At 36.5% G+C, this 15,470-nt stretch overlaps 1 protein-coding gene across 1 annotated transcript in view; it reads left to right on the forward strand.

Annotated features, from left to right (window-relative positions):
* Nucleotides 1-9,819, forward strand: part of CLIC4 (chloride intracellular channel 4) — a 30,688-nt gene extending 20,869 nt beyond the window's left edge. The window contains exons 3-6 of the mRNA XM_072419207.1: nt 2,582-2,707; nt 2,969-3,075; nt 5,067-5,248; nt 5,348-9,819. Of these exons, the coding sequence (XP_072275308.1) occupies nt 2,582-2,707; nt 2,969-3,075; nt 5,067-5,248; nt 5,348-5,512 (580 nt within the window). The 3' untranslated portion in view covers nt 5,513-9,819. The remainder of the gene's footprint in view (nt 1-2,581; nt 2,708-2,968; nt 3,076-5,066; nt 5,249-5,347) is intronic.
* Nucleotides 9,820-15,470: the final 5,651 nt, after the last annotated feature.

Genomic DNA, 15,470 nt, shown 5'->3' on the forward strand with positions numbered 1-15,470 from the left:
ATGGACAACAGAAACACAATATTCCTGATCCCCAGTATGGTATCAGCAATTTTGAGCATTTAATTATTAGAGCTTCAGAAGCTTTTTTGTAGATGTCCAAATTCCTTAATCCCAGTTATTGCCATAGGATTTCAGTAACCCTTTTGATTCTGTTAACTTTCCAATGCGTACCCCCCTAGTATGTCCCAACCTCAGACTATCGCTAATATTAACACTACAGTTTGTGTCTCCAAATGACACAATTTTATTACCTGTTGATCCCGCCAGTATATCCATTATTTTTACAACTTAACATTGTGATAAACCACAAACTACCCACTATCCACTCCTACACCCCCCCCCCCCCAAAAAAAAAAAAATACCCTCAGTACTCCTCTCCTGAACATACTCCTCTGCTCCATAATACCCTCAATACTCCTCTCTTGCTTCCCCCCCCCCCATAATACCCTCAATATTCCTTTCCTGCACATCCCCCCCCCCATAATACCCTCAGTACTCCTTTCCTGGCCATACTCCTCCTCCTTCATAATACCCTCAATACTTCTCTTCTGCACTTATGCCCCCCCCCCCCCCCCATAGTAATGTAGTTCAATATTCTTCCTCTATACTTTGTTCCAAATTTCTAATGCCGCCTACCCGCTTAGTATGTCCCATTTTTGATCATCTTACTAATATACCCCAAATGTCCAGTGCTCCTGTATTGTGACCCAAATTTTCTTGAAACCACTGAAAAGTGCTGGGTGGTTTTCCCGGCTAAAAGTGGCTGAAGAGCTCAGTGCAAAAGGCATTCTGGGTGAACAATCTTCTTTAGATCTAACAACTATGTTATACTAGGGCCTGCTTGGTTGGATTGTTTTGGTAAATCTAACATTGATTGTTCAGGCACTAATAAATTCCAGTGTTTGGGAAGGTTTAGGACATGCACAAATGCCATAGTGTGTACCTAGCAGCAGCACAGTCATAGTTAATTAACCCTTCTGCTATTTTGTAAAACCTCTTTTCTCAGATTTGTTTCTCCTTATGCTTTAAAGTGTTTATCAAGCCAAAAGCTTCTCAATTTAGGATAAAGTGGGGAAGGATCGGAAACCCCGTCAGGTTTTTTTGCTGTCCGAGACTTTATTAGAGAGGCCTTTCCTTCACCTGTCTCCATAAAACTTTGCCAGCCAGCAACACAGAAAATGTTTTACTTTCATAAAGTAGGTGAAGGCTCTAAACTTAATTAGGATTTAATTTCTGTCTTTGACTATTGCTGATCTTCCTTCATTTCCTGCCCCTTTCTGTTTAGAACGTGAAAAAAAATTTGGTTTAATATATGCTTTAAGCTGAAGCCTTTTTTTTTATACAGAGATTTACATAACAGCCAAGTAACAATACTTTGTTTTATTTTCATTTGTTAGTTCCTTTAAGAACACTGTTGACCAAAATGGGAACTGCTTGCTACAAGTACAAGTGTACGCTTAAGTGGAAAGGAATGCGGGTTATGAGTGTATCAGGGGCAGGGAGAAAACACTCTGGCATCCAAGTGATTTCCTGCAGTTGTTCGAGTATAGCTGTGAATGTTAATTGCTTAAAATCCCCTAATACGACTTTTGAGATCAGCTTGTTGAACTTTGTTTGGGCATTTTCAAGCCATTCTACATGATAAGCTTCTGTAGTTCCAGTTTGATGAGTCATTCATACAATCTGTCTGCCAAAACCCAAAACTTTTTTTAAATTTTTTTATAGAGTAGAGAAGGGTAAAACCACTGAGTTTTGTGTTTGACTTCTGTGTTTCGGAGATTTCCTTTTCCGGCCTGTAGACTAACAGAAAGTGAGAAGAAATGTTTCCAATGTGAGGAAGATTTCTTATAAGACAGCTGTCACATGAACAGGTGTCCCCACTGGCAGCTTATCCCTCCTTATCCTTTTTTTGGAGCAACTCAAAATGTTGGATTTACACTTAGAAAGTAAAGTAATAAAAACATTTTGACCCAATTAATTTGACTCTTTATTTTCACCCTGTGCTTAAATTCCAGACATTTCTATATTCTGTAGATTTGGTTGGAGACACATGCACAGTGCAAGTACCAACAGATGGGTTTTGTTTCCTGTGTCCTAAAAAAACATTTTTTATTGATTGGCAATAGGCAATCTCTTCAGTGTTAGACTGCAAAAACAAGCTGACTAAAAGATCAAACCCTTTTCTATGGCTAGAATTCTGTTCAATACAAAGTACAGTCTGACTTTTCCAATAATGGTGTACTAAGTCTACAGGCTATAATAAACAAAAGTTTTTTAAACACTAGAGGCGTGAGTATCGTCACCTAAATCTATGTTTGTGCAATTATTTTCTGATCTGTGCAGTAATGTGAAACTCTTTGTGCACTGTCTTTAAGGGAAAGTTGCTTCTGTGTGATTTTTTTTTTTCTCCTTGTTTAGTCCCTGGTCAAGTTTCCGCCTGTTTTGTAGTGTTCTGTGCACAGTGATGATATCACTGCTAGCTTTACAGGATAATAACTGGGTTTTGAAGTGAATGTATTTAGGTAAGTGTTTTGTGCCCTTGGTTCAACTTCAAAAGTAACATGATATTTGATTTTGTCAGGAAACCAGCAGACCTTCAAAACCTTGCTCCAGGAACGCATCCTCCCTTTATAACCTACAACCACGAGGTGAAGACAGATGTAAACAAGATAGAGGAATTTCTGGAAGAAGTGCTATGTCCTCCAAAGTAAGTAAATCTATTTCCTTGTCCATATGTCATTCCACCCTGGCTAATCAAGGTGGCCAAAGATCACAAACACTGTAAAGACTGGAGGAAGATGGTGCCACCAAAGGAGCGAGCGGAGGGAAGTTTACTTCTGCTGCCCAGAGTGAGGCTTTATTAGTAAAAAAATCAAACATTTTATAAACACTTTACAAATTGTTCAAAGTCTGTTGCCAATGTTTGTTAATCTAGAAATGACAATACAGATACCTCTTATTTTTTTAGGTACCGCAGGTTAGCAGCTAAACACCCAGAATCCAACACTACTGGCATGGACATATTTGCTAAGTTTTCAGCATATATCAAAAATTCCAAACCAGATGCCAATGAAGGTAAGTGTTGTTGTCTAATAATTGTGATATCTTTCACTGAGGGCTTGATCTGTAATACAAATTACGTTGGTAAAAGGTCATGGACTGAAAAGCAGCTTTAGAAATATTACATATTTAAGGGAAAAATATATATTATGAGCTCTTTTTGGTATGTATTTTCAAACAATTTCATGTCTGATTATAAAATAGTTTTTTAATGACTTTGTATCTGGATAATAGTTATCCTGGCAAGCATATCATCCATATGAATAATGGATTTAGACTGTAATGTTGATTTGGGACAAATGCCACATTGATTTCAATGTTTGACCCAGTAATGATATCACTTTTCCTAAAGCAGTTGGCAAAACGAACGCTGTACTCACAATGGTGAAAGAGGGCGATGGCCCTCAATCACTGATGTTCTTTCAATCACTGAGAACATCATTGCACTATTCCTGACTTCTATAGCTACTTGAGTTAAGTAACTACAGAATTGGAGGTTGGGTTTAGTGGTTTTCTAACAGCTTTGGGACACTTCTGCTGGTCAAGTTAGTGTCTGGCAGTCTGCCATGATGTGTTCTCATAGAAAAACACTATAATTGTGATATAAACTTGCAAATGTTAACTTCTTGAAGATACTTGGTTAAATGAGTGTTTGTTATAAAAAAAAAAAAAAAAAAAGTTCCATTGCTGCTTGTTAGGAATATGTTAATGACTTATTGGGAAAGACAAGCATCAAAAGCTATATTTTTCCTACCCCTGAGCTTTCATCTTATGACTTGTCAGCTAATGCTAAATGACTTATTTATGTTGTTAAGTAGGTTAAAAAAAAATACAATCTGATGTTCTCCTGTTTTCTGTAAGTTTGCAATTTATGGCCAGGATGTTTGCATGGTATGTTTCTGTTTCTACATACAAACCTGATCATTAGATGTACGTGTTCAGTAATTTTACCCGAAGGGTTATTGCAGGGGAAGACCCTCTCTTAGTCTTAGTTTCATTTCTCTCTACCAGATTTCATATGCCAAGTGAGGAACACATACTTCACATACAGTAAATGTCACAAGGGAAAAGCAAACTGTATTAAAGTTTCTTTGAAGTGGCAGTTTTTAAAAAATAATGAAAAGCTATATATTTTTGTTTTACTCTGAGAAACTTTCTCTGGACAAAAAGTCTATTAGTTATTACCCACAAAAATGCAAAAAGCAATTTACATGAATATATAGAAATGTCCTCAGTGTCCATCTGATTAAGGACAGAGAATTCCCAGTTCTGTAGCTGTCTTAGGTCTGAGATCTTCTGAGTTCAGCAGGGGTGTCAAACTCAAATACATAGTGGGCCAAAATGAAAAATTTGGACAAAGTCGCGGACCAACCTTGAAATTTACTGATCTACAAATGAGGTAGGTCGCTAAAGAATGTCAACAGAAGAGGGGGTGCTTGTGGGTCCAGATTGACGTGCCAGCAGAGCATTCTGGGATTTGTTGTATTAGCGGTACATGCGTTGTCTACCAGCGGGCCAGCTCTAATAGGCAGTGCAGCCCAGAGTTTTGACACCCCTGCATTAGAGAGAAGGAGTAGATGGCATAAGTTCAAACCTGTTAGCGAGTTGCTCCAACTTTTGCCACCTTCATGAAGCACCCCCATGTGGTGCTCACCAATTCCCCAAGATGCTCCTTCAAAGTGTGTGTGAGGGAGTGTTTGTCTGAGGGTAGAGTAGGTTTCTGCAGGTGTTTCACCTGTGTGAAGGAAAGAATGATAGTTTCTTTCAATAATGACATTACAATATGCGTTGGTATGTTTCTGCAGCACTGTGCTGCCATCTGCAGTTCTATAAACATTATGTAAACTGTGACCTTGTTTGTGAAGCCATTTTATTTGTCTATTTAACTCCTAATTAAGCATTTGTAATCGCACCCCTGAATTTCTGCCCAGCCTGTGATTATTGGTATTATCAATCTTTCTGCATGGTAGTGTTTGAAATGGCTCAGAAATATTCTCCTTTTGCAGCATTGGAGAGAGGACTTCTAAAAACTTTGCAAAAGCTTGATGACTACCTCAATTCACCACTACCTGATGAAATTGATGAGAACAGTATGGAGGACATTACAGTCTCTAGCCGTAAGTTCTTAGATGGAGAAGAAATGACCTTAGCAGACTGCAACCTCCTGCCAAAGCTTCACATTGTAAAGGTATGATAATTGAATGATGCTAAATAATAAGTGATAGATAGATGAAAACTGTCTGTTCGCTTTACTTCTCTCGTTTATTCATTCCTCTCTACGTTGCAGGTGGTGGCCAAAAAGTACAGAAACTTTGACATCCCAAAATCCATGACTGGGATCTGGAGATACCTGACGAATGCATACAGCAAAGACGAGTTCACTAACACCTGTCCAGAGGATAGAGAGATAGAAATTGCATATGCAGATGTAGCCAAAAGGCTTACAAAGTGAACTTTATTTTAAAAACCAGACGAGGCCTTAACTTACAACAGATACTTGTAGGGCAGAATTCCAGATTTTTTTTTTTTTGGTTTTGTTTTTTTTCTCTCATCACAAAAATGTATTTTGTTTATTTTAAGTTTAATCCAGTGCAAAAAGAGGCAAACATTAAGCCTATCATGTTCTCATATATGTGTGTATGTTTTTTGGAGTCTATTTATTGGGTCATATGAGTAAACATGGTTGCTGTGTAGTGTTAGAATGAAGACACTTCACTTTCACTTCATAAACCTATAATTTGATAAGGGTTCAGTGTTTCCTTCTATTTTTTTTTTTTTTTTTTTTGTTTGTTTCTGTTCATCAGGGTGAGATACTGTGCCATAAATTACTGTTAAACGTATTTTATGAAGTTGTGCCATTTTCTATATTCGATATGGTACATAACTAAACAAATTGGTTATTAATAAGAAAGCATAATTTACCTTTTAGTTATCTTTTCTGTACACTTTACGGTCATGGCACATTTGCCGTTTTTCCGCTAGATCTTCTGCTGCTTGACAAAATTTTGGGCAGTAGGTTATCTGCATACTTTAGACTCTAATTCCCAAATGCTTTTTCAGTTTATCTAGTGGAGAGTGTAAATGGATATCATTTGCTTATTAACTTGACAGCTGTTGTCAAAACAATTTTCCCTTGTTTGTTATGCCACTGAGATGACTAAGCAGCTGTTTAGCTTTAGCTGCTGTGCAACACACTTAGTAAAAGTGCTAGAGAATAATCTCACAGAAGTAAATAGGGGGAAATGCCTCAATCTGATCAGGTACACAGCATCTTTTTATAGGGATGTGGACCCAAATCTCGGGGATAAAATGTGACTTATCCAGATAGCGCTAAGATTATATGGGTAACATTTGTACGAACAGCTGGTTGGTCATTTTGAAACAGTCCACAGTCCTGCAGTAGAAATATCCTCATATTGTTACATTTGAGGCCTTGTTTTTTTATATTCCTACACATATATCCTTATATTCTTTGTGTACCAGTGGTCACCAACCTTTCTGACAGCAGGGCCCGGTATATGTACAGCTTACACTACTCTGCTATTCCCAGCGACTCCCCCTGCTGTCGGCACACTAGTTGAGAATAGCGGAGTAGTGTACCAGAGCTGGTGTGCTGTCAGGTGGCAGAGCTGCTGGGAATGGCAGGGAAGTTTAAGCCTTACATACATTGCTCTGCCATTCTCAGCTTCTATGTAAGCAGTTTGAGGAGAGCCGCCTGCGCTCCTGCTGTCATTAGCTTTAGAGCAGTGTAAGAAGGTGTCCGCGGCTGGAGCTTCTGCCTCCTGTGATTTGCGGTCCTTAAACTCACCAGCAGCGGTCCGTGGCCCAGGGGTTTTGGACCACTGATGTATACATTAGGTAGTGACAGGGAGACCCTGCCTCTTAACAATGATGGCAGGAAAGAGCAGCTGTTAGAAATTATTGCTGTGGTAGCAATATGTTTGTTTTCCTGAATATAATGGTTTGTTTTCCTATAAATATAATGGTCTGCACATACTGAATTGTACAGACCGTTCCACTCTCACGGTTTTCCTGAAATTACAGATATTTAACACCTTTGAAAATGCAGCTAGCCCTGTTTACCCTACACTGATAATTAAAAGTAAGGTATCTGTTACCAATATGGGGTGACCGGTCGTATGACTAATTTTCTGTGAATCAGTTTGAAAGCTTTGAATGCCATATTTCCATGATGCATAACTTCAGTGGTCATCAATAAACACAGAAGTGAACACATTAAAGTTGCTTTTCTAAATTACTATAAGTTTTTTACCTAGTTAAAAATTTCACTTTGCAAACTGCATGTTGGTGAACACTATATCTATGTAACTCCACATTTTAGTATTCAAAGTAATCAGTTTAGTGTTTCACTTTGCACACAAAGGTGTATTTAAAGTGAAAATAAGCTTACCAACAATCTTTTAGGTTCAGGTAGACTTAATTATGTATGGCCACGTTAAGAAAGTGAGCTCAGGCTCTAAGATCCCAAATGGCCTACGTTTGTAGCTTCTGTCATGTCCTACATAGGTTTGTAAGATATATGTAAATAATTGCTTGGATTGCATTACAAGGTTACATGGAAATGCAGTCCAAACACTAAGGTAGTATTCCAGCTGTTTAAAAAAAAATATAGTGTGAAAATCTATATGTAGATTTACATGTCAGAATGTAAACCTTTAAATGTCAGTAGTGGCTATGGGCAGAACAGATGGTTTTTAGTTGAGCTTACAAATAAAGCCTGATCTTCACCTTCATCATTGAGCCAGGTTGGTCTTTGTGACCAATGGTTGGTTCAGAAGATTATAGGAAATCTCTATAATGGTGCACCAGTAGGAAGAAAAAAAACCTTACAAGGGGTTTAACAATTTACTCCTCCTCCACTATCCACAACTAATAAAAAGTATGATTTTCACTTTGCACACAAAGCTGAAATTGGCACTTTCCAGCCCAGAGGTACTGTGGGTAGCTCTCCAGCTGTGGGTGCCCCACTCACTTAAGTGTTACCATAGCACTACAAGACCAGAACTCTAGTCCCATAGCTAATTACAAGGGTAATAGAATGTGTATAGTGACAAATTAGACATTACAAATATTTGATTATGCAAGGCATAAATCTGAGATTTATGTTGTCATTACTTTGCATGTTTCGAAACATAGAAATATCCATAGTGTGGTTCTTGACTTGTAGACTTCAAAGTAAACCTTAATGTGTATTAAACTCAGTCCAGTTTTGTTGTATTATAATCCATTGGTTCATTTTTTTTTATTCAGTTGGTAATGATTACTACCAATAATACCCATTAGAAGTCAAATTCACCTCCTATAAATTACCAGTGGAGTCCATTAATTTACTATGGTATGCCTTTTGATATGGTATCCTTTTGAAATTATAATCAATATATATATATTTATATCATTTGCCTGGTAACCGTTAACCAGGCTTTCTGTCTCTTGGCAGTCACTGGTCTTTCCATTTATTCGTGACTATCAATATGGCCCTATCTGTCCACTTGTGGGATTCCAAAGGTTTTTGTTAGGATATTGCCTTAAAGTGTCCTTGTTTAGTTCTTTCTTCAGTTTAACTGATGTCATTTTGTACTGGTGTGTTACATTATTGTTCCTTTAGATGACTTGCTCTGTGAAGCCTTTTTCATATAATTTTACTTATTTAACATTTATAGAAATGTTTGATAAAGCACTGTTTTTCTAACCAATGTACATTTTTTATGGCATAGTTAAATAGTATAAACAGAGAAATGAATCACCTGTACATAGACGGAGTATTTTTTTCTACTTTTTTTATTTCAGAAAATTTTATTTTACAGAAACCTTTCCTAATTTTATTTTTTTTATTGTCACTGTAAAAAAGTTACTGTCCTTTTTTGAACTGCTTTGAAGTTGGAGTCCAGATCTAGAAAAGGGTATTCTGTTGTTTGTTCTAAAGAGGGCTTTCCAGACTAACTTAAAATGTGACTTGAACAGTTGTCAGAAAAGTGAGACTCTTGATTTACAAGACTGAGCTATGGTGTGAGACATCACCTAGATTGAAGTACATCCACTCAACCACCAGCTTGCCATTACACAAGTGATCAAGTGGACAAAGGCAACCTACAATATTTAATACCATTCTTTTAAAAATGGAGTTGACATTGACAATGATACTAAAACAGTACAGCAATAGATAAACAAGTGGAACAGATAGAGATCTGCAACTTTCACGTTATGCAGTACCAAGACAATCCAAATTGTTGAAGTTGATGTTGGCATAACACTCTTGTATATTAGCTATAGGACAGATTAGAAGCATTGGTCCAAATTTAATTTACTCTGGAAAATCTCTCAAAGCAATGTATAAATCTGTACTTCTTGCTGGAAAGCTACAAGCTTATCATTCATTGCATAGATTATATCTCTATGGTTTATTTTTGTTTAATCTTGCATTCACCAAGAAAACAGGAGACACTTAATGCATGAAGGCTGCTGATCCAAGTATAAAGAATTAAAGCGTGCTATATGCTGTAGATGGCACAGTTTAACCCCCATCATTATCTTCATCACCCACATTTCACAGTGCTTCCTGAGGGGTTCTGTTTTAAATGCAAAACAATGTTTTCAACAGGACAGATGGAGCATTTGCATAATAATATTGTTTATTTTTATAACCAGCAATCCAAAGTAGGCTTGATATGTTTAAGAAGTGTAAACACGTTGCTTACGTTTTTTGTCTGGCTGATTAATAAACTTTTGGTTTCAATTATACTTGTGTGTATCCCTAAAGTAACTGTGTATTATATAATCAGTGTGTCTTTTTGATGCTTAGTCCTGGTATCTTGCATTTCATTGTTTGCTAAGGGACAAGTACAGCTTGTTTTCAATTTCAGATTGAGATTCTTCTATTATGTACCATTTATTGAAGCACAATTTGGCCTGCAGTTACCTTCTGACCTGATTAAAGCTGCTTTTGCATTCCCATTCACTTGTATAAGGTAGAGAAATTGTGGTGAGCATAAAAGCTCATGCACATGATGCTACAAATTTTTGGTAAAGCTTTATCATTTTCTGCAAAGGTTGTTGCACCACATAATAGTAAATGTAAGGTTACAATATTACTTTTTTCCATTTTGGGCTAACCAGTCTGCTAACTTCCAGTATTCAAATAATTCTTTCTTTTAAAGCATCTGAATTCAACTTGAATCTCAGAACCCACATCCTCCTGCTTGGTACTTTTTGGTACTTGGTTACTTTTGTCTTGTAATTAGAACATTGCCTCTCCTTGAGCATCTGAAACAAAACTAGAAAATGATGCTTGATTTGGGTCTCCATGTTTTTGCCATAAAGTGCAAGTATTCTCAGCATATATACACATTGTTACAGGCATACCTTCTTCAGTGCTGCAGTATCAAAGCTCTCGTCTGGTGATCTTCATTTTCATCCTGTCTTCTACCGTGTTTCCCCCGAAAATAAGTCTTATATTTATTTTACCTCTCATTTTATTTTACCTCTGAAAATCTCATTAGGGCTTATTTTCAGGGGATGTCTTATTTTTCTCACAAAAAAAAAATCTATATTTAATAATGTACAAAAATCTGTATTTACCAAAACCTGCAACCAATATTACTATAGAAAGATACCTTTGTGTTACCTGTGACCTGTCAAAATCACAGATTTCTTCTGTTATATACAAGAAGTCATGAATAAGAATTGACATAAATGAGTAATGAAAAAAAACACAGCTTCATAAGCAAACAAGTGCAACATAACAAGAAAATGTGCTGACAATGAACATGTGACTCATAGAGTTACATGTTAAATCTTAATAGAAGCGCAAAAAAAAAAAAAAAATCAATTAATAAATATGCATTGCTGCTAATGAATGAAATACCAGCAAGGACCTTTTGAAAAGAGAATCCACCAACCTCTGCTAGTGTCACACCAGAGTACTGTAGAGTAATTAACCCTGTGATTTCTTCACCCCTTGCTCCAGTGCTTTTGAAATCTCCTGCTCTCTCTCTCTCTCTGCTCCCTCCTTCCTCTTGGTATCCCTCCGTGTACCACGTGACCACACCCTCTGAAAAAGCCAATAGGGCTTACTTTCGGGGGAGGGCTTATATTTCAACCTTGCATGATTAGCATGCTAGGGCTTACTTTCGGGGTAGGTCTTTTTTTCGGGGAAACGCAGTATATTAAATTTTAGGTCCTCTTTGTTGGCCAGAATGGGATTACATAAACACCTCCACATGAAAATTTGGTTTGTTTCATGCTGAGACTGTACACTCACAGCTCAGGGTACACTACCAGAAAAGAAATCTGATGAAACAATGTCTGACTGAAAGGAATTAAAGCTATGTACACATCAGATGATTCTTGGTCCGGCTGTCAAGCTTGCCTTGGCCGAGAATCTGATGTCTACAGAGGTTGTTCGAAATCTGTTCTGGCATATCCATAAATCATGTTTCAGTCGTTTGTCCTTGGAAACGATTGTGAAAGATCATTGCCAACGACAGTAGTCAAGCTTGTGTACGCAGCCTTAAACACTGTCTTTTCTGACATAAACTAACACTTTTCTGACAAACTAACTTACCTAATGCTTGTCTGAGTTTACCTCCATGATACTACACCTATTGTATGTAAGTGTTGTAGTACAGTTCGCTACATAGATGAGCTGAAATGCTACTACGCTAACCTGTGCTGTTTATTCTAGTGTGCATTTACTATAGAGTTTTATCAGTCCTCCATTGTTGTTTTTACATTTTTGAATATGTTCCAAATCTTTTAGGCCTCATTTCAGTACAAAGAGGTAAGACCAAAAGTAACCATAGATGCCAGGGGCACAGTGGATGTTCATGCAGGATCTGATTTATATCTGCAGCACCGTTACAAACATACATGAAAATTTAAATAGTAGTTCAGAATGTAGCAATTTCTTATAGTAAACTACTTATGGGCAAAACCCATTGACAGTAAGGTTATTGCAATATATGTATGTAGAGGTTGTTGCTGCTAAGTCATTTTTTGAGTTTACATAATATAAAACGTATATAAAAGGTAACATGTAACAAGGATCTGGGGAGGCTGCCATTACTCTTCTCCGTTTAAAATGTCTTTTGCTTGGTGGTAGTGCAGATATACAAAGTATTTCAAATCAGCTTAACAAAGTTTTACTGGTGTTCAAACAGATCAACAGTAATTTGTGACCTGGGCGTAAAGTTTATGTGCGATCTATTTGAAGAAGTAGTGGTAGCATAACTATGCTGGTCAGGGCACAATACATTGAGCTAAAGAAGTAGCTGAACAGGAATGACCTAAGTAGCAGCATATTTGTGAGTAAATTTACTTTTTTTTTTTTTTTAATTGTAACTTTTATTAGGAAATATAGAAAATACAATGAAAGGAGATAAAACATTTTCAGATATAGAGTTAAGTGTAATGTGACAAAACATCACAAATTTAATAGCAATAGACTAGTACAACTCATAATTATCAGTGTGGAGAAAATACAAAAATGCTAGCAACATACTGTAATAGTAGTTCCAAAGAAAAAAGTTTTTCAGACACCTAAAAGGAGACGAAGCAGTAAGAAAAAAATCTTACCATTTAGAAAAGCTGTAAGATGTTATATTAAGTTTTATCCTATGAAATATATCGAGAAGGGGAACTGAGAAGGGCAAAACCAATTTTTACTTGGAAGCTATGGGAGTATGGGCTGCCAGAAGAATATGGGAAGCCAATTTGCATTCAAAAGGGGGAAAATTTGAAATCAGGAGACCTAATAAATGGGTAAGAAGGTCTAGAGATACATAGTGGCCAGTAACGTCTATCATGGGTTAGTTAACTTGAAACCAGCACTGCTGTATACAGGAAAAGTCCCAATAATAATAATATTTTTCAGGGTTCTGCAGTGGACACTGCAATGCCATCAGCAATCGTCAAAGTGTAGACAGAGGAAATGAACAGCTGCAGTGCAACACCATTGAGAACAGATGTGAGCATTATCCCATATCGTAGACCAAATCTCCAGTGGCAGTTCATGCCCCAGCAGACTTTCCCAGCAATATATATATATATATATATATATATATGGGAAAAAAATGAAAAATATAATCCAATAGCATATCTGGGTGTGGCAAAATAAGTGATTCATGCACTCCGTATTTAGTGTGACCCTCTTGGGCAGAAATAACTGCAACTGAATGTTTATAGTAACTGTTGATCAGTTCTGCACATTGAATTTTAGCCCATTCCTCCACACAAAATTGCTTCAGTTCTTGGGTGTTGGTGGGGTTCCGGTGGATGAGATACGGTTCTTATGAAGGTATGCAGCATTTTTCTTTCATCAAATGTAAAGCTTCTTGGTAAAGCCAAACAGTCCTATTTTGGCTTCATCCATCCACAAAACATTTTCCAGTATCAAGGTTTGTTCACATAAGCTTTAGCAAACTGTATATGGTCAGCAATATTTTTGGAAGAGAGCAGTGGCTTTCCCCGTACTACCCTGCCATAAACACGATTGGTGTTCAGTGTTCTCATGATGAAAATCAACATTTACCAATGTGAGGAGGTCTCCAGTTGCTTAGAGGTCACCATTCTTTGTAACCCCTCAGATTATTACACTCGCAGTTGGAGTTACACTTTTGTTGATGGACTACTGAGTGGGGTTCTTAGAATTTACCTATGTGGGGTCTGCACTACCAGCTAGCTCACTGGTAGGATGGAGAAGCACATCAAAGGGTAAATCCAGAACTTCCTGGAAAACAGTTTATTATAATGTTTTTAGTCTTTTTAGAAACAATAAAAAGCTAACATGTACTTATCTTTATGGAAATTGCCCTATGATAAAATGCTGCTGAAAATCTTTGCATTGTTATACCTTCAAAATGTTCGGAATAGCTCTCATTTGTTCTGTAGCCAAATATACTTCAGACCCTCTTTTACTTACCCTATATTCTAAAATTCTTCAAAATCAAAACTCTACTGGGCAATGAGGGAAAGGTTTTTTTTTTTGCAATACTAAAATATTGACCTTGAGTCAAACATCCAATCTCCCTTCTATATAACTAGAACTGTAGATCCAGTAGAAGTTGTCCCATGGCCATTTCTAAAATACCACTTAAGGTTCACAGAACAAAGTGTACAAACATTTTTAGAAAAGCTTACATGAAAAATAGAGAACTTAGGTAAAAATGTAATACACATGAACTGATTTAATATTTAATTTGCAGATTGTATTACATGTTAATCATATTATTCTTTGCAGGCCAACTTTGTCTTTGTGAGATTACTGCAAAGAAAATAGAGATATTATAAATCCTGTTCTATTAAGGAATTTTTACAGTTGAAATGATTATAACAGATCAAACTTTTATTTCCTAAACCAGGGGTTTTTTCAGTACTACACAAGAGAAAAAAACTACATCAGTTCTTTGAACATTTTAGGAAATTAGGCTAAAACTACCAATCGCAATGGAGGTACTGCTATTAGTTGTAGGCATCGGCCTCCATTCACGTATTTCATTCATAATCCATAATGTTACCTGTTCAACACACATTAATCGGTATATTGAACATTATGCAAAGCAGTATCCTTTATTCTTAATGGCTCCCTATTGCACTATACAGTGTTATATATATATCGTTTTTTTTTTTTTTGTTTTGCTTTTTTGTTTTTTTGTGCCCATATCTCTCTGATGTTTAAATGCTTTGTTGTTATTTTCCTAAAATCCACAAACACTTGTTTGTGTCATTTTTGTATAAATATTTTGGGCCCAAATACTCCTAGTCTTTAAGCACATTGTATTCCTGTAATTATTTCTTTAGCCATTGTAATGGCATCTTTTTTTTTTGTTTTTTTTACAGTGTGATGTTTTCATATTTCTCTGAAGTAGTTTATAAATACTGTACTGTATATAAAGTGAAAGAGATGGAAAAACCATAAATAGTGATACTTCTACCAGCCACTAGATGTCCTCACATTAAAAGAAATGCTACTTTGAGTTAAGTGGTTTTTGCAAATGCTTTATTTTATTACCCCAACTCCAGTCAAAATCCAGCAATAAAGTATTCTTTTCTTTTCACAGAGCAGTCAGTGCAACAGAGGAAGTAATGTCTACAAACATTCAGAAAGGCTAATTAACACCCTGTTTATTTTATTAGGACATTTAGTAGGCATGTTAGGGTTTTTTTAATATTTTAAAATAGTTTTTATAGTAGTGACTAAATGCTGCAGATTGTGTTTTGTTTGCAGCCCAAAATCAGCTCTGTCTATTGACATATTAGAATGAATAGAAATTTCACGGATGGTCATTTAAACAAAGCATTTTGATGCTGGGAAAGTGTCAGTGAAAATGAAAGCTGCTTGTAGCACTTTTTCAACAGTTTTTACTATTCCCCATTATGTCCAAAACTAGGAGAAA

The sequence above is a fragment of the Pyxicephalus adspersus genome, chromosome 1 (assembly GCF_032062135.1).
Source record: "Pyxicephalus adspersus chromosome 1, UCB_Pads_2.0, whole genome shotgun sequence".
In the NCBI taxonomy this organism is placed as follows: Eukaryota; Metazoa; Chordata; class Amphibia; order Anura; family Pyxicephalidae; genus Pyxicephalus; species Pyxicephalus adspersus.